Genomic DNA, 19,356 nt, shown 5'->3' on the forward strand with positions numbered 1-19,356 from the left:
CCAGATAAATATTTGATTCAATCATTCGGGAATGCAGAACTAGCTTGTACTTTGTAGACTTGGTGTTATTGATAGTAAATAAATAAATAATGAGCTTCACTTGATTGTTGTGAGTAAATGTGATCATTGTGGTTGGAGAGTAGTCTCAGAGCTGTAGTATCAAAGTTACCTGCAAAAGACAAATCCCACAATGCATCAGCAATGATTCCATGCATATGCCATGGCACTTCACCTATCCTAGGGCATCATCAGGATAAGATGCAGACTGTAGGCCTGAGTTTCATAATGAAGTTGTATCAATTTGAACTATCTCAAGCAGAAGCACAAGGCTTTCCATCAATCAGCACAAACACCTCATACTACCATTAAGGGCAAAAAGGTATACAGTACTACTGATGTCCCATTAGGCATATACCAAGGTAAAACCCCACGGGGTTCAAATATATTAAATTAATTATTCCAATGAGGGAGGTGTAAATAATTGGATTTAATTCTCAAGCACAATGTGAGAAAGAACCATTTATTTATTTATTTATTGAGTGTGCATGAGGGAAGGTGTAGGGTGTGGGGGTAGGGAAAGGGGTCATACATGTTGCCATATTTGCATACATAATAAATCGATGGCTTCTGAAATTGTACATTCATCCTCAACGAGAATGATACATGTTTGTGTTGTTTGACATATGAACGTTTCCTTTGCCTGTCTGTAGAGGGAGTCCTCACACTGCGCTCAAAAACTCCTCCTCAAGAAGAGTTCATGGAGATTCTTCAGAAGTTCAAGCAAACATTCAATGTTCTGGTAATTGACATTGTAGACACCACAGTACAGGGATTTGAAGAGATATTGCTTCGGCTTAACATCGATCCGAGGGATGGAACACTTTGTGATAGAACACAGCACCAATCAGTTTATTTACAGTCGGATCAGGAATCGCACTGAGACTACACAGGTCACAGGTAAGTGCACTAACTCTGCTCATCCTGTTAGACCATTTGTTTCTATGCAAAGAGGGAGATTAGATCTTAGGATTATTATTCTATTCAGATTTCAAGTCAATCGGATGAAAATTGAGGATTTTAGAAATTTCAAAGTAGTGGTTGACCTTTTGCCTATGTTGACCTTTTGGCCTATGTTGACCTTTTGGCCTATGTTTATCTAAAAAAAATAGTTGGTGGTTGTATTGAGCTCGCTGATATGTAAATCACCATACAAATTTCAAATGAATTGGATGAAAATTGAGGGTTTTAGAAATTTCAAAATAGTGGTTGACCTTTTGCCTATGTTGACCTTTGGCCTATGTTGACCTTTGGCCTTTTTGACCTTTTTGGCCTATCCTGATCTCAAAAATAGTTTATGGTTGAATTCAGTTTGCTGATATGAAAATCATATTCAAATTACAAGTCAATCGGATGAAAATTGAGAATTTTAGAAATTGGAAAAAAGTGGTTGACCGTTGGCCTATTTTGATCTTGTGACCGATGTTGATCTCAAAAATAGTTGGTGGTTGGTTTCACGAAGCTGATTTGCAAATCCTATTCAGATTTCAAGTCAATCGGATGAAAATTGAGGATTTTAGAAATTTCAAACGGTTGTTGAACTTTGGCCTATGTTGACGTTGTGACCTGTTTATCTAAAAAAATAGTTGGTGGTTGTATTGAGTTCGCTGATATGTAAATCACCATTCAAATTTCAAATGAATTGGATGAAAATTGAGGATTTTATAATTTTTTAATTGTTGTTGACCTTTGGCCTATGTTGACCCTTTGGCCTATACAACAAACAACAACAGGCATTTTAAGGTCATTTCCCCTGCAAGAGCGGGGGTTGGCCTTGCGGTCCCCATGACAAACTTCTCCATTTTGCCCTATTTTCTGCATCTCTCCTTGTTAACCCCCTTGCCCGCATTTCTTCTTCGACCATCTTTAGCCAAGTCTTTATCGGTCTTCCCCGTCCTCTACTCCCTCTACATTCATTCCCATCACTCTTCTCAACCAGTCACTTTCATCCTTCCTCAACACATGACCAAACCATCTCAAAATGTTTCTCTTCACAGCATCCATCACAGGCTCTATTCCCATCATCTTTCGCAATTCATCATTTGCCTTCCTCTCTCTCAACGATACTCCACACATCCACCGAACCATTCGCATTTCCACCCTTTCCAGCCTTCGTTGCTGCTCTACGTTCATTACCCATGTCTCGCTCCCATAAATCATAACACTTCTCACACATGCAGCATACACCTTTCCCTTCAGCTTCAACGACACTCCCCTCCTCGTCAGCACGCCACTCAGTTCCCGAAACTTCTTCCATGCACATCTCACTCCAGCAACCGTTGCCGAGTCTGATCCACCTTCTCCATTCAGCATGTCTCCTAGGTAACAAAATGTTTTCACACCTTCCAGCTTCACCCCGTCTCCAAGATCCAACTCAACATTTCCTCCATCTGCAGCTCCCTCTGTGCACACCTTACACTTGAATGTAGCTGCCACACTGGTTAATGACCCTCTCAGACCACTACATTTTTGATGAACCCACTCAGCGCACATTGTACATTGAATGGAGTTCACTCTGACACCCTTCCTGCACACAGCACACGGCCACTTCCCAGTTCTTTCCACCTCACCACATGATTTACCACTTCCCATCACCTTCGTTTTTCGGATATTCACCTTCAGACCTTTTGTCTCCATACATTCCTTCCACTTGTTAATCTTCTCCTTCAGTCCATCCATACTTTCTGCAATCAACACCAGATCATCTGCATACAACAACTCCCACGGTAAACCCCCCTTTACGTTCTGAGCCAGCACCTCCATCACAGCTACAACTAGTAGTGGACTTAGTACCGACCCCTGATGCACTCCCACCTTCACCTCAAATTCACCACTTTTCCTGTCCTTTTTTGGCCTATTTATTAAACTCACCTTTATTTTGGCCTATACTTATCTCAAAATAGTTGGTGTTTGAATTCAGTTCGATTATATGTAAATCTTATTCAAATTTCAAGTCAATCGGATGAAAATTAAGGATTTTAGAAATTTAAAATTGTTGTTGACCTTTGGCCTATGTTGACCTTTTAGCCTATGTTGATCTCAAAAATAGTTGGTGGTTGAATTCAGTTAACTGATATAAAAATCCTGTTCAAATTCCAAGTCAATCGGATGAAAATTGAGGATTTCAGAAATTTAAAAAATAAAGTCGTTGACCTTTGGCCTATGTTGACCTTTTGACCTTTTGACCTCAAAAATTTATAGTATTTTGGCGGACTATTAACTCCAACATTTGGTGAAGTTTCGTGAAGATCGGTTTAAAATTGTGACCGGTAGGCAAGTATAAGTGAGCGGACAGACAAACACACACACAAACAAACACAAACACACAAACACACAAACCGGAGTGATCAACATACTTGTCCAAAAAAAAATTTTGGCCAAGTAATAACAAACGCAACGTCCAATATACCGGTACTTGAAAAATCTTCGATTTTGCAAGTAACAACCGAAGTGAAAACTGAGTACTCCCTTTCAGTGCGTGTCATCTCCGGGCCACCTTCAGTGCCCAGCGATGACGTCATGCAGCACCCGGAGATGGAATAGGAAAGGAGCGTTGTACAATGTAAAGTAAACGGGTTAATTATGACGTCATGATTGGTTCAGTAATGAGAAGGAAAAGGGATGTTAATGGGAAAATGCAAAATCACTTCGCTCGACTATAATTATGAATCATCGACGAAGCTCACTTCGATCAATCTTGCCAAACAAGTAATTTGAATTCAGTATCATCAGGAAAATAAGTGATTGTGACCTCGGAGGTGTATGTCGATCACATGACCTCAGCGTGTGTGTGTGTGTATGTGTATATACATATATATATATACATGTTCCTTTATTTAAAGCAAGATTAAAGGCTCTCTTTGATGTTTTATGTACCCATCTGATCACATGACTCAGTACGTTGGCATCTCAGATCCAAATCCCATATACACGTAGAGTCAAACCTCGTCATCCGCGTGTTCGCGGTCCGCGATTTCGTGTACCTGTGCTTACCTTTTCCTCTCAATCCACGCCGATATTCACGCATATTTGCGGGAAAAATGGATCCTCCTTCAACTTGGACCCCTCCGACCTCACCTCGAACCTCCGCCAGGTTGTGTCCACATACAACAAAACACGTTATGGAAGACTGCGCGGTCCTATGTTCACTAAGACAAGATGAAATCATAATCGACATGAGGGAAGTGTGGGCGCTCCTGGGAGATTGATCACTGTACTATACTGTACTGTACTGTACTGTACTGTACAGGTACTCTAAGTCTAAGCAAAAAAGCCTTCTTATTGATGGTAAATGTTACTTATTTGATCGTATTATACTCCATTGTTCTTATTTTTCTATTTAAAAGTCTTATTTTTAGTTTATTAATGATTTTAGGACTGTGTGCGGCCAGAACATATCTCATTGACTTACATGTTAGAAACGGTTCACTGTTTGCGATTTTACATTCGTGGAGTTTTACAAGAACGTAACCCCTGCGGACGGCGAGGTTTTACTATACCGTGTGATTTGTCCAGGTTTTACTATACCGTGCGATTTGTCCAGGTTTTACTTTACCGTGTGATTTGTCCAAGTTTTACTATACCGTGTGGTTTGTCCAGGTTTTACTATACCGTGTGATTTGTCCAAGTTTTACTATACCGTGTGATTTGTCCAGGTTTTACTATACCGTGTGATTTGTCCAGGTTTTACTATACCGTGTGATTTGTCCAGGTTTTACTATACCATGTGATTTGTCCAGGTTTTACTATACCGTGTGATTTGTCCAGGTTTTACTTTACCGTGTGATTTGTCCAAGTTTTACTATACCGTGTGGTTTGTCCAGGTTTTACTATACCGTGTGGTTTGTCCAGGTTTTACTATACCGTGTGATTTGTCCAGGTTTTACTTTACCATGTGATTTGTCCAAGTTTTACTATACCGTGTGGTTTGTCCAGGTTTTACTGTACCGTGTGATTTGTCCAGGTTGTACTATACCATGTGATTTGTCCAGGTTTTAATATACCGTGTGATTTGTCCAGTTTTACTATACCGTGTGATTTGTCCATTGTCAACTGCTGTTCTTGCAGTTGATATTGTTGTGGATCTCTCGAGCCCGTCGACGTACAGAGGGGGGTTAAACCCTTTTCCCCCTTCGAGCTTCGAGTCCACGAGGCCGAGTTGCCACTCCCGTAGCGAGCGTGCGGAAGGGTATCTGGTCGAGTCCCTACGTACCTTCGATACACACGCCACCACGAGAACGGGGACTGGACCTCACATGAGTCACGCTAATCGGATATGCCGAGCGGTTCGCGTGTCACGTGACACGTGCCGTTAATTCCTATAGAACCCGATTTGAGCGGTTTTATTCGTGTGATGCTAGGCCAATGGGGTAAAATGACATGCACGGTCAAATGGAAGGAAGAACACAGGTTTATTTACAATTATACAGTGACCAGGGTAAAGAGAAGAGACACAGAGCAGATACTTAGTCAATCGTACTTAATTCCCAGACAAGGGCCCTCTCACTCATGCAGGGAAAAGAAGGAAGGACAAGTTCGTGCTCCAAACGCGTCCTGGTGCAGTGCGCTCCGGACAGCTCACCGGGCGTAGCCCTCAAGTGTTCGCGGCACGTGTGCAGGGAGCCCAGGTAAGTAGGTCGTCGGCGTAGGTGGCCGCGGGAGAGATCGTCCTCGCACAGCGTTATTCACAGGTAGCAGGGTGCAGGGCAGGGAGAGTTCGTGCACACACAGCCTTGATCTCCTCGCAGCGACTCTCTCTCTCTCTATGAACCACGCTCTCACAATGCTCTCTCTCTCACTGACTTGGTCACTGCTGCACTGCGGCGGGGGGAGGGGGGGCCCGGGGCAGGGTTTTATAGCCCCACCCCTGAGTCTTACCCGAATGTTCCAAGCCCCTCCTCTGGCTGCTGTTGTTAGCCACTCCCCTTGAGCTCCGATTGGCTGCTTGCCGCTTACCGGCCACTCCCTGCAGCTCCTCCTTCGGGCCTGCCAGACTTGTTCCAGGCCTAGCACGTGGCATTCTAGCCCAATCAAGGCCTACACTTACTTGCCTGCTCAACGCATATTAACACAGGAAAGGAGACTACGCTTACATTTAATAAGAAATAACTGAACTAAAGCGAGGCTACATGTTGTGGTGCAAATACCTACGAGGGGGCTCATTCTTTATTCTGAAAACCGCAACAATATCAATGTACACTTATGTCTCCTAATGCCCATGTCCTACACATGATTTATCAGTAATCTCCTCCGTGAGCCTCAGATGCTGTAATCCATTGGGTCTTGTTGTTCACCTTCCCAGGCAAAACTGAAAGGGCAGATCCAGAACCCCAATGCCACGGAGATGATCCACTTCCTGTTCACTCCACTGGAGATGGTATGGCCAGGAAGTGTAGGGATGCTGTCACACTTGTTGCTCACACTACATATGGGGGTTTCTCTGATGCACGAGGCCTGATTGGTTTCGACGAATAAAGAATACATCCAGTGACTTTTTCCACTCGTACACCAAGTTCCATGCATTTGTGAAGGTCGTTTGTACAATTATCATTGGAAATGAAATTTATTGATTGTGACGTGTGGGTGCCCCAAATTTAAAGAAATCGTTATATGATGATCGTACAGTAGTTTCTATCAGTGTTGCTGTTTTTTGTGGCATCTGAAGGTTATGAATGCCACTGGAGGAGTTGAGCTTGCGAGGGATGTGGTGGATCCAGTGGCTTCACCCGAGTCTGTGCATCTCCTGCAGAGCTGCATGACTCCACGTGAAGAGGAGTTCTGGATATCTTTGGGTCCAGCCTGGACTAACATTCGGTCTGTTCACAATTTGATGACTGTCACAACGTTATTGTGGGCTGGCTGACTTTTGAGTTTGAAATATAGTGTTAGTCCTACACCACAGCTTTGTTTACAACTATTAAGTCGTACATCTTTATCGCTCCAACAAGTTTTACTTCAAGTAGAATGTTGTTGAGAATGAACAACAAGTGCTGTACGATGGGACATAATGTTTCAGGGAGACGACGACGATGAACGATGGAAATTCGAAAGGGGCGAAACAGCCACAACCACTGAATATCAAGGTAGGTTTGGAACTCTGTTCACTCTTTTCTTGTGCTCGCACTTGAACACTTTCGCTTTTACTTGTCCAATGATAATGATGGATGGGATGCTGATGGACATCTATTTTAACATGATGGTTTAATGACACGGTGAGAGAGCTATTACTCTTCTGGCTGCAACAATTTCATCACAAAAGGCCTGACGACGCTTTTTATCCAAGATTTAAGTTCATGGAGGAGCAAGGTGGTAAATCTATCTCATGGCAGAGTCAGGTGGTATATCGAGGCCCATGGATGAGCAAAGTAGTAGATATAGTATTATAGAATAGTGATGTAGTAGATCTAGTCGCATTGAAGAGCAATGTACTATATCTAGTCTCAAGGAAGAGCGAAGTGGTATATCTAGGCCGATGGAAGAGCGAGGTGTATTCGATCTGGTTTCATGGAAGAGCAATGTAGTATATATAGTCTTGAAGGAGCTGTGCTCCTACGCGAGTTAAAAGGATTGACGCGACAAAAGACGGGAATTCATCCGAGTTTCTTTATTCAGCAAAACCAAACTCGGGTACTCTGACAAGCCCGTTTATCGGGCAGCAATATATATATGCAATCAACCCCGGCGAGAGTGAGCGTGCCCGGGCGGCCCGGGCGAGCCCGGGAAAGGCAAGTCTGGACATGCCCGGGAAAGGCGAGACTGAGCGTCTCCGGGCAGTCTGGGCGAGCCCGGGAAAGGCAAGTCTGGACATGCCCGGGAAAGGCGAGACTGGGCGTCTCCGGGCGGTCTGGGCGAGCCCGGGAAAGGCGAGTCCGGACATGCCCGGGAAAGGCGAGACTGAGCGTCTCCGGGCGGTCTGGGCGAGCCTGGCACAGCCATCGCTCTGTGGTTGCGTCCTCGGCAGGTGTAAGGCGATTGTGTATGTCCAGCGGCAACCGCTACACGCGCCCCCCCAGAATCGACTTGCACAGGCAGGGTCAATTTAAGGGGGGTCCTGATGACCCGGCCGAAGCGACCCCTGGAGGATCGTGGGGGGGGGGGGTCCAGTGTGGTGGTGGGTGGTCGAGCGGGGGGAACCGTGGACGGGGGGCGGCCTCACCGCGGAGGAAGGGCCAACCGTGGTGCTTGGTCGACGTCCACGTGCGCCGGCTTGAGGTGGTCCACCAAAATCCGGTCCGACCTGCCGCCGACGTCGATGACGAAAGACTTGTTGTCCCGTCGCAGGACCCGGAAGGGACCGTCGTACGGCGGCCGGAGTGGCCCCCGGTGTGCGTCATGACGCACAAAAACGTACTCCGCTGTGCGAAGCGCTGGGGGGACGTAGGACTGGGGGCCACCGTGGCGGGACGTTGGCACGGGGGCAAACCGTCGGGTGGCCTCCTGGAGGTCCGAGCGCTGGCGAGCCGCGGACCAGGGACGGGTAGCGTCGGGCACGAACTCGCCCGGGATGGGTAGCGGCTGGCCATAGACGAGCCCGGCGGTGGACGCCTGGAGGTCCACCTTGGGGGCCGTGCGGAGGCCCAAAAGGACCCACGGCAGCCGGTCGGCCCAACCACTGTCCTGAAGGCCGGCCATGAGCACGGCCTTCATAGAGTGGTGAAAACGCTCGCACAACCCATTGGCTTGGGGGTGGTAGGCCGTGGTACGGTGGAGCTTGACCCCCAGGTTGCGGGTGACCGTGCCCCACAGCTCGGAGGTGAACTGCCTTCGGAGGTCCGAAGTAAAACCTTCGGAGGTCCGAAGAGATGTCCGCCGGTGCGCCGAAGCGGGCGACCCAGGTGGCGATGAAAGCCTGCGCCACGTCGGCGGTGGTGGTGGAAACGAGGGGAACGGCCTCCGGCCACCTGGTGGTCCTGTCCACCATGGTGAGCAGGTGTGTGAAACCTCGTGATGGGGGAAGGGGGCCCACCAGGTCCACGTTGACGTGGTCGAAACGCCGTTCGGGCACCGTGAAAGGTGCCAGCGGGGCCTGGGTGTGGCGGTGGACCTTGGCCCGCTGGCAGGCCGTGCAGGTGTTGGCCCAATCGTGGACGTCCCGTCGAAGCCCGTGCCAGACGAAACGCGCCGACACCAGCTTCTGGGAAGCTTTCCGGCCCGGGTGGGAAAGGCCGTGGAGGGAGGCGAAAACGCGGCGCTGCCAGGTAACGGGCACGAGGGGGCGAGGCTGGCCTTGGGAGATGTCGCAGAGCAGGACAGTGTCCGCGAAGGGGACGTCGGCCAGGCGGAGGCCCGTGTTCGCTGCCCGGAGGGCTTGCACCGTGGTGTCGGTGGTCTGGTCGGCCGCCATAAGCGCGAAGTCCACGCCGAGGTGGACCGCATTTGCGCTGGCCCAAGAAAGACAGTCGGCCACGGCGTTGTCTTTTCCGGCGACGTGTCGGATGTTCGTGGTAAATTCCGACACGGCGGAGAGGTGGCGCTGCTGGCGGGCCGACCACGGCTCCGTGACTTTGGCCATCGCGTAAACCAATGGCTTGTGGTCGACGAAAGCTGTGAACGGGCGGCCCTCCAGGAGGTGGCGGAAATGGCGAACGGCCAGGTATAGACCGAGGGGCTCATGGTCAAATGTGCTATATTTTAGCTCGTTCGGCCGGAGTTGCCGGCTAAAAAAAGCGAGTGGCTGCCAAACCACGTTCACCCATTGTTCGTGTACGGCGCCCACCGCATAGTCGGAGGCGTCCGTAGTGAGGGCGATTGGAGCGTCGAGCACCGGGTGAGCCAGCAGCGTTGCGTCGGCAAGGGCCAGCTTTGCGCCTGTGAATGCCGCGTCCATGGCTGCAGACCAGACGACGTCATGCTTGGCCGGCTTGCCCCGGAGGGCTTCGTAAAGGGGCCGCATGAGCTGAGCAGCGCGGGGCACGAAACGGTGGTAGAAATTCACCATGCCGAGGAACTCCTGCAGGGCCTTGATGGAGCGGGGACGCGGGAACTCGGTGATGGCCTCGACGTTGGTTGGCAGCGGCACGGCCCCGTTTCTGGTGATGTGGTGGCCCAAAAAGTCAACGGCCATCGTGCCGAAGTGGCATTTGGCCGGGTTGACGATTAAGCCGTGCTCGCTGAGGCGCTCGAACAGTGTTCGGAGGTGGAGGAGGTGCTCGGTCCGGGACGTGCTGGCGACGAGGATGTCATCCAGGTAGATGAAGAGGAACGGCAGGTCGCGCAGCACGCTGTCCATCAAGCGTTGGAATGCCTGGGCCGTGTTCTTGAAGCCAAACGGTATTCTCAAGAATTCGAACAGGCCGAACGGCGTGATGACGGCCGTTTTTGGGACATCGGCCGGCCTGACAGGTACCTGGTGGTATCCCCGTATTAGGTCAACTTTCGAGAAAATGACCCGCCCCGCCAAACGGGCGGAAAAGTCCTGGATGTGCGGGACTGGATACCTGTCGGGGGTGGTAACGTCGTTGAGGCGGTAGTAGTCGCCACATGGGCGCCAGCCGCCCCCCGGCTTCGGCACGATGTGTAGTGGCGAGGCCCATGCGCTATCGGAGCGCTGCACGATGCCGAGGTGTTCCAACGCGTCGAACTTGGCTTTTGCCACGGCGAGCTTGGCCGGTCGAGGCGGCGGGCTCTGGTGTAGACCGGCGGGCCCGTAGTTGGTATGTGGTGCTCGATACCATGTCACACTGCGACGGCCGAAAACGTCAGCCGTGTGAGGGCCGGGAACTCTGCGAGCAGGCGAGCGAACTCATTTGCCGCCGGGAGGGCGCATGCTAGTTCGGTCGGCACGGAGTTGCTCATCGTGCATGCCAGGGAGCTGAAAGTCTCGGAGTTGACAAGGCGACGCCGTTTGATGTCGACCAGCAGCCCATGTGCGCAGAGGAAGTCGGCGCCCAGCAAAGCCATGGGCACGCTCGCCGTCACAAAGGTCCAGTTAAAGCGCTGATTGCCAAAGCAGAGGGTGACGTTGCGCGGGCCGAAGGTGCGGATGGCCGATCCGTTGGCAGCGACCAAGGAGGGGCCGCAAACGGCGGTCTGCCTGTCCTGCTCGGAGGCGGGTATGATGCTCAGCTGGGCGCCGGTGTCACAAAGGAAGCGCCACCCGGACGCTTTGTCCTTGATAAAAAGCAAGTTGCCCGAGTGGCCGGTGCTCATGGCTGGTAATGAACGCCGGCCCGGCCGTTTCCCGACTTGCCGAAAGTGCACGGGGGTCGGCATGTCCGAGCCTTGTGTCCGAACCTGGCGTGGTAATAACACCACGCCTGGTCAGGTGGCGGCCCCGGCCGTCGTGTTGGGAGCGGTCGGCGCGGCGTGGCGGCCGCCAGTTGCACCGGCAGTTCGGCCTCCAACCGCACCGGGTGCTCGGGCGCCATGGGCGTCGCCTCGGACGGCGGCGGGCTCCAGGTAGCCGCCCCGATGTGCTGGCCTGCTGAGCAGATCTTGTCGGCTTCCCTGGCGAGGGCGCGGGGATCCGTGATCTGCATGCCTGCCAGGGCAAGGCGTACCTGGCTAGGCAGCTGGCGGAGGAACAGCTCTCGGAAAAGAAAATCCGGGGAGTGCTCACCGAGCAGCGAGAGCATGTAGTCCATTCGCTTGGATGGGCGCGTGTCGCCGAGCTCGGGCAGGTCGAGCAGGCGTCATGCGCGTTCTGCCGGTGAGAGGGCGAATGCGTCGAGGAGGAGCGTCTTGATCGTGCCATACTTGTCAGCGGCTGGCGAGTGCTGGAGGAGGCCCAGGGCGTGGGCCGTGATGGTGGAGCCGAGTGCCGCTACCACATGGTGGAAGCGGGTGTCGTCGGCGGTAATGCCTCGCAGGCCAAACTGGGAGTCCGCCTGGGCGAACCAAACCGCCGCGTGAGCCTCTCAGAAGGTAGGCAGTTTAAGGGCAACTGCCGTGTCCATGTCGGGGGTCACCAATGAAGGAGCTGTGCTCCTACGCGAGTTAAAAAGATTGACGCGACAAAAGACGGGAATTCATGCGAGTTTCTTTATTCAGCAAAACCAAACTCGGGTACTCTGACAAGCCCGTTTATCGGGCAGCAATATATATATGCAATCAAACGCGGCGAGAGTGGGCGTGCCCGGGCGGCCCGGGTGAGCCCGGGAAAGGCAAGTCTGGACATGCCCGGGAAAGGTGAGACTGAGCGTCTCCGGGCGGTCTGGGCGAGCCCGGGAAAGGCAAGTCTGGACATGCCCGGGAAAGGCGAGACTGGGCGTCTCCGGGCGGTCTGGGCGAGCCCGGGAAAGGTGAGTCCGGACATGCCCGGGAAAGGCGAGACTGAGCGTCTCCGGGCGGTCTGGGCGAGCCCGGCACAGCGATCGCTCCGTGGTTGCGTCCTCGGCAGGTGTAAGGCGATTGTGTATGTCCAGCGGCAACCGCTACAGTCTCATGGAAGAGTGAGGTGGTACATCAAAGCACATGGAAGAGTAATGTACTAGATCTAGTCTCATGGAAAAGGAATGTAGAAGATCTCGTCTCATGGAAGAGCGATATAGTATATCTAGTCTCGGGGAAGAGCAATATAGTAGATCTAGTCTCATGGAAAAGCGAGGTACTAGATCTAGTCTCATGAAATAGCAATGTAGAAGATCCAGTCTCGTGGAAGAGCAATATAGTAGATATAGTCTCATGGAAGAGCAATGTAGTCGATCTAGTCTCATGAAAGAGTAATGTAGTAGATCTAATTTCGTGGAAAGCAATGTAGTATATCTAGTGTCATGGAAGAGCAATGTAGTAGATCTAGTATCATGGAAGAGCAATGTTGTAGATCTAATATCGTGGAAAGCAATGTAGTAGATCTAGTGGCATGGAAGAGCAACGTAGTAGATCTAGTGTCATGGAAGAGAAATGTTGTAGATCTAGTCTCATGGAAGAGCAATGTAGTAGCTCTAATCTCGTGGAAAGCAATGTAGTAGATCTAGTGGCATGGAAGAGAAATGTAGTAGATCTAGTATCATGGGAGAGCAATGTAGTAGATCTAATCTCCTGTTAGGGCAATGTAGTAGATCTAGTCTGATGGAAGAGATATGTTGTAGATCTAGTATCATGAAAAAGAGATGTAGTATATCTATTCTCGTGGAAGAGCATGGTTGTATATCAAGGCCCATTGGTAATCGACACAGTGTATGGTATTTTAATCTGGGATCCCAGGATCGTGAGCTGCATGCTCAGATGGGAATGACAACAAGCCAAACTGAATTAAAATTGGGTTTCCCCAAATAATTCTTCTTGGCGTGAGTGGTTGGCCTATAAGTGTAAAGTACTCAGACACATCTGGCATGATCTAGAACTTATGAACCTCCCAATATAAGGGGCTCAATCCCCTTGCAGAGACAAATAAACATGAGAGTTGGATGTAGAGAAGTAGGGGAAACGATAATGGTCTCCCTTAGGTAGTTGTAAAGCTCAAGTCCTTCCACATTGAAATGTTGTCCATTAAGGTCTGATCCATAAACCAAGAAGTGCATTGAGATACTCATTGGAAAGTCATTGCTTTGTGGAAAAACCTATTTCCTCTACATTAGGGGAATGAACCCACATTTGAGGAAACACTACCTTCTCCATGTCTCATGATGCTACGGTATGGAGGTTGTTCCCAAGAGCAGGATTCAGGAATGTGGCAATTGTGGCATACAGCAATCCAAGAAATCCATCTGTGGCGCTCAGCCACATGTTGCACCCTACCATCCCAAACATTACCCACATCACTTTACACTGCAAGTAGTTGGAGCTCTTGATGGGTGAAGCTGTACCCAGAGTTGTAGTCACACGAGAGAGTGCAGAATGCTCTGGACATCTTGGAGTCGGTAAGGCCTCCGGCTCGAGCTTTGTCTGCAATCTCATATTTCGCCTTCGCATGGCCACAGGTGTTGAGCTTTCTGGGATTCCCATGAAATGCTTTTACCTCAATGAAAACTAATTTGCAAACCTGGCAAACTATCATCTTACTTGTAGCTTGAGATCCATACCTTCTAGAGGCTTCTGGAAAGTTGTTTTTGGAATATTTTAATGCATTCCCTTCCGCCTTCATGAAAATAGGAGTGAATCAGCGGTAACAAGGACAACAGGTGCTGACTTCCCCTTTGGACCGCTTCACATTGTACTTTGTTGTTGTGTGTATACCCTGTGATCTGCACTAACTCCCTTCGCTCATAACACCTCCCAAGACTCATTGGTAGAGCTGAGTTTCTTTAACAAATTACACTCCTCAAGAAGTCCTCGTGCTCTCCATTCCAAACTCTACGAAAAAACTGCACGATCAGACACCATGTTTCTTGCTGCAAGACATTTTGTGGACAATCTAGTTGTTTTATACATTAACTTGTGCTTACTACTTGAGTTCAGACTCCTGCTTGTGCTTTATCCACAGGACGAGGTAAAATCTAATCCACCGATCTCTGAAAGGTACGTTCATTTGTTAAGCCATAAATCTCATTTTGTTCTAATGATGGAAATTTAATGGATCCTGAACAGATGGATTTACTCAACCAGTGAAACCTTGAGTCAGATGCTTACAAAAGGTCGATGTTTGTATTTTTTTTGAACCTCACTTGTACTCTCATTAACACATTCCCCATTTCACCTCATATTCCTAAACAAGTCTGTGAAATGACACCTGAGGTGTTCTTTAAGATCACAAGTTCATAGGATGCATGTTTCTGATTACAATAGTGCAACCACAACGTTATACTACCGAAGACCGAATGCTCGAGAGATGTGATACCTGTGTAAGAGACAGCAGGATAACCGAAGGGTTATCGTTTGATGAGGTGTGGCAGATACCTGTGGCTCTCTGATGTCCCATCCAAAGATCTGCCACCGAAAAGTTATCCGACTGGCCTTATCTGTCCAAATATGTATCATTGTCCTATAAGATTGTATTATTAGTAATTAGTGGTAGTAATACTTATTCATTGTTCATCTCAGGGAGTACGAACTGGCGGGAAAACAGGTGGCCACGGTTCTGTATGATTTTGTGGCACGAAACAACAACGAATTATCCGTTTGTGCTGGAGAAATTTTGGAGGTAACTGGTGGATACATCTTTTTAAATACCCCATGTAATGTGTATTTCGAAGTTTATTTTCTATTTGCCTGATTTATCTGTCTTTGCTTCAGTGATATAACATAATTGAGAATTATTTTTTGCACTAAATGTTGACAGATGTATTTTCGCCACCGTGGGACAGCAGCTGAAGTGATCTTTTGGGAGTGAGCTCACATCTTCAAAATAATAGAGCAGTGATGATTTAGAGGTGCATGCGTGTATATGTATATATACATACATACATATACACAAAGACATTTACTTACATATATATACAGTACATATTGTTACGGTTTTCGCCGCCCTTCCTGCCCTTACCAAGGGGAGATTAAGCCCCTTGTTCTTCTTGGGTCGGCGCAACCGAGACTTGAATCGCCCCTCCCGGGCAAACACAAGGTAGGGTTTCGGGACAAGTCTCGCACGTACCTAAATAACTGCGCCGCCATGGAAGCGGGGAATCAAGCCTCACAAGAGCCACGCGTAAATTGAGTACACCGAGCAGATTGCGTACCACGTGGTCCGTGCAGTTACCTTGGTATTGGAACCCGATTCGAGCGGTTCTATTCATACCACGCTTAGTCAATGATGGAAGGGACGAGACGGTCGAATAAAGGAAGAACACTATTTAATTATTATTTACACAATGTACAATGATTCGGTAGAAGTACAGAGACACAGAGCAGTCTTAATCAGTCTTATGCTAAGCCCAGACAATGGCCCGATCACACTCACAAAGGGGAAATGCAGGTAGGATGGTGTTCACGCGCTGCCTTGGTCGTCCAGGAACGGCCCCACCTGGCGTGGCTCTCCCCGGTCACAGCACGTCCTGCGATGAAGGCAAGCAGGCGGTGGAAGGGATCCTTGTAGCACGTCTCTCGAACAAAGGGCGGCAGGCAGGCGGTTTTCCACAGCGCGATTTGTTACAGGCGCACTATCACTCGCGTAACCAAATAGAGGCTCGTCCTCAAGCTCAACCGAGCGTCCAATTTGGTAAGAGCGCTTATAGCTGGGTTCATGCGCGTCTGCCCTCAGAACTCGTAACTTGTTCAAGCGCCTCTCCCACAACTCTCAAGCTCACCCCTTCGCAGAACTGCACACCCTGAGCTCAAAACTGACTTCAGGAGCTTCGCGCAATGGGTTATATGGTGAACCCCCTTAGCCCTCTCGAATGTTCCAACCACGCCCTGTGACGCAGTGCCGCAGCCACTTTCTTCGAGCCCTGATTGGCGGCTCGCGCTTACCGTCAGCTTCTCCTCCGCCCTTCCTTCGGTCTTGCCTCGATTTGCCAGGCCTGCCTCGTGTTAATTCGCGCCAAAAAGCCAAAGGCGGCATAAGGAGGCGTAAGGCGGCATAAGGCAATAAAGGAACCTAACTCTCATTATTCTACTCAACGCAAAACTAACACAGGAAAAGGACTATGCTCACACATACTAAGAAATAGCTGAACTATCATGAGGCTACATGTTGTAATGTGACTAAACTATGAGGGGGAAATTTATCCTTTATTGTACAAACTCAAAACTGCAACAATATATATATATATATATATATATATATATATATATATATATATATATATACATGTGAAAGAATGAATATATGAATGATCGTTTAAAGGCTATTTTCCCCCGCTAGAGCGGGGGTTATCCTTGCGCGTGCCACGACAATCATGGTTCCCTGTTTGAGGCAATCTTTTTATGGCCGAGTTGTTGTTGTTAGGGTTAGGGTTACGGTTAGTTTTATGCCCTTCCTGAAGCCAACCCTTAGTCACCTCTTACAATGCACAGGGATACGGTGTACCTATTCTAAATCGGGGTACACACCGGGATCATTCATCCCAGCAAGCTGGTACTCAATTTGCCAGGAAGGATGACAGGCTGAATCAATCCTCCTGTCGTTAATTCAGTGATCAACCGGGATTCAAACTCAGGATCCTACGATCCCAAAGCAGCACCCTAACCGCGAAGCCAACACCAGGCTCATATATATATTTATATATTTCCAAACATATGGGACACCCTATATACAGTCACGTGAAAAAGTAAGTACACCCCATGTAAAGTTTTGATTTTTTCAACATATTTCAACATACAGCTATTTGATCTTCATTTCAACAATATTGATAGATAAAGGTGATATTGAAGGAACTGCGCTCCAACGCGAGTCGAAAGAATTGACGCGACCAAAGACGGAATTCGTCCGAGTTGCTTTATTGAAACAAAACAGCTCAGGTATTCTGACAAGCCCGTTTATCGGGCAGCAATATATATACACATTTATGTCGGGAAGTTTGCCCGGCAAAAGCTATACCGGGCATGCCCGGGTATCAAGGGCGAGCCTTGGAAAGGCGAGTCTGGACCTGCCCGGGCGTGTTTGGCTGCGGCCTGGCAAGTCGAGGCTGGGCGTGCCCGGGCGCTCTGGACGAGCACTGGAAAGGTGATAGCGAGCATGCCCGGACGCTCTGGGCGAGCCCTGGAAAGGCGATAGCGGGCATGCCCGGACGCTCTGGGCGAGCCCTGGAAAGGCGATAGCGGGCATGCCCGGACGCTCTGGGCGAGCCCTGGAAAGGCGAGAGCGGGCGTGCCCGGGAGGTTCGGGCGTGCCCGGGAACAGTGAGTCCGGGCATGCCCTGGAGAGGCGCGTCTGGCCGTGTTCTGGCCGGTGCAAGGCGATTGTGTGCATCCAGCGGTAACCGCTACACACGCTCCTCCAGAATCGACCTGCACCGGCAGGGTCAATTTAAGGGGGGTCCGGATGACCCGGCCGAAGCGACCCCTGGAGGGTCGTGGGGAGGGGTCCGACGTGGTGGTGGGTGGTCGAGCGGGGGGAACTGTGGACGGGGGGCGGCCTCGCCGCGGAGGAAGGGCCAACCGTGGTGGTCGGTCGACGTCCATGTGCGCCGGTTTGAGGCGGTCCACAGAAATCCGGTCCGGCCGGCCGCCGAAGTTGACGATGAAAGACTTGTCGCCCCGTCGCAGGACCCGGAAGGGCCCGTCGTACGGCGGCCGGAGTGGCCCCCGGTGCGCGTCATGACGCACAAAGACGTACTCCGCTGTGCGAAGCGCCGGGGGGACGTAGGACTGGGGGCCACCGTGGCGGGACGTCGGCACGGGGGCAAATCGTCGGGCGGCCTCCTGGAGGTCCGAGCGCTGGCGAGCGGCGGACCAGGGACTGGTAGCGTCAGGCACGAATTCACCCGGGACGCGGAGCAGCTGGCCGTAGACGAGCTCGGCGGCGGACGCCTGGAGGTCTTCCTTGGGGGCCGTGCGAAGGCCCAAAAGGACCCACGGCAGCCGGTCGGCCCAACCGTCGTCCTGAAGGCCGGCCATGAGTGCGGCCTTCATGGAGCGGTGAAACCGCTCGCACAACACATTGGCTTGGGGGTGGTAGGCCGTGGTGCGGTGCAGCGTGACCCCCACGAACAGGCGACCGCGCCCCAAAGCTCAGACGTGAACTGTGGGCCGCGGTCGGACGACATGTCCGCTGGTGCGCCGAAGCGCACGACCCAGGTGGCGATGAACGCCTGCGCCACGTCGGCGGTGGTGGTGGAGGTGAGGGGCACGGCCTCCGGCCACCTGGTGGTCCTGTCCACCATGGTGAGCAGGTGGGTGAACCCCCACGAGGGGGGCAGGGGACCCACCAGGTCCACGTGGACGTGGTCGAAACGCCGTTCAGGCACGGCGAAAGCTGCCAGCGGGGCCTGGGTGTGGCGGTGGACCTTGGCTCGCTGGCAGGCCGTGCAGGCGTTGGCCCAGTCGCGGATGTTTCGTCGAAGGCCGTGCCAGACGAAACGCGCCGACACCAGCTTCTGAGAAGCTTTCCGGCCCGGGTGAGAAAGGCCGTGGATGGAGGCGAAGATGCGGCGCTGCCAGGAAACGGGCACGATGGGGCGAGGCTGGCCCTGGGAGACGTCGCAGAGCAGGACGGTGCCCGCGAAGGGGATGTCGGCCAGGCGGAGGCCCGTGTCTGCCGCGCGGAGTGCCTGCACCGAGGTGTCGGTGGTCTGGTCGGCCGCCATGAGCGCGAAGTCCACGCCGAGGTGGACCGCGTTCGCGCTGGCCCGCGAAAGGCAGTCGGCCACGGCGTTGTCTTTGCCGGCGACGTGCCGGATGTCCGTGGTGAACTCCGACACGGCGGAGAGGTGGCGCTGCTGGCGGGCCGACCACGGCTCCGTGACCTTAGCCATTGCGTAGACCAACGGCTTGTGGTCGACGAAAGCCATGAATGGGCGGCCCTCCAGGAGGTGTCGGAAATGGCGA

At 51.0% G+C, this 19,356-nt stretch overlaps 1 protein-coding gene across 1 annotated transcript in view; it reads left to right on the top strand.

Annotated features, from left to right (window-relative positions):
• Window positions 1-15,265, top strand: part of LOC144890655 (epidermal growth factor receptor kinase substrate 8-like) — a 138,968-nt gene extending 123,703 nt beyond the window's left edge. Inside the window, exons 10-16 of the mRNA XM_078771847.1 lie at window positions 711-799; window positions 6,359-6,433; window positions 6,722-6,870; window positions 7,073-7,139; window positions 14,420-14,454; window positions 14,977-15,076; window positions 15,215-15,265. Coding sequence (XP_078627973.1) covers window positions 711-799; window positions 6,359-6,433; window positions 6,722-6,870; window positions 7,073-7,139; window positions 14,420-14,454; window positions 14,977-15,076; window positions 15,215-15,265 — 566 coding nt within the window. The remainder of the gene's footprint in view (window positions 1-710; window positions 800-6,358; window positions 6,434-6,721; window positions 6,871-7,072; window positions 7,140-14,419; window positions 14,455-14,976; window positions 15,077-15,214) is intronic.
• Window positions 15,266-19,356: the final 4,091 nt, after the last annotated feature.

This window comes from Myxine glutinosa, chromosome 1 (assembly GCF_964187855.1).
Source record: "Myxine glutinosa chromosome 1, kmMyxGlut1.1, whole genome shotgun sequence".
NCBI classification, from domain to species: Eukaryota; Metazoa; Chordata; class Myxini; order Myxiniformes; family Myxinidae; genus Myxine; species Myxine glutinosa.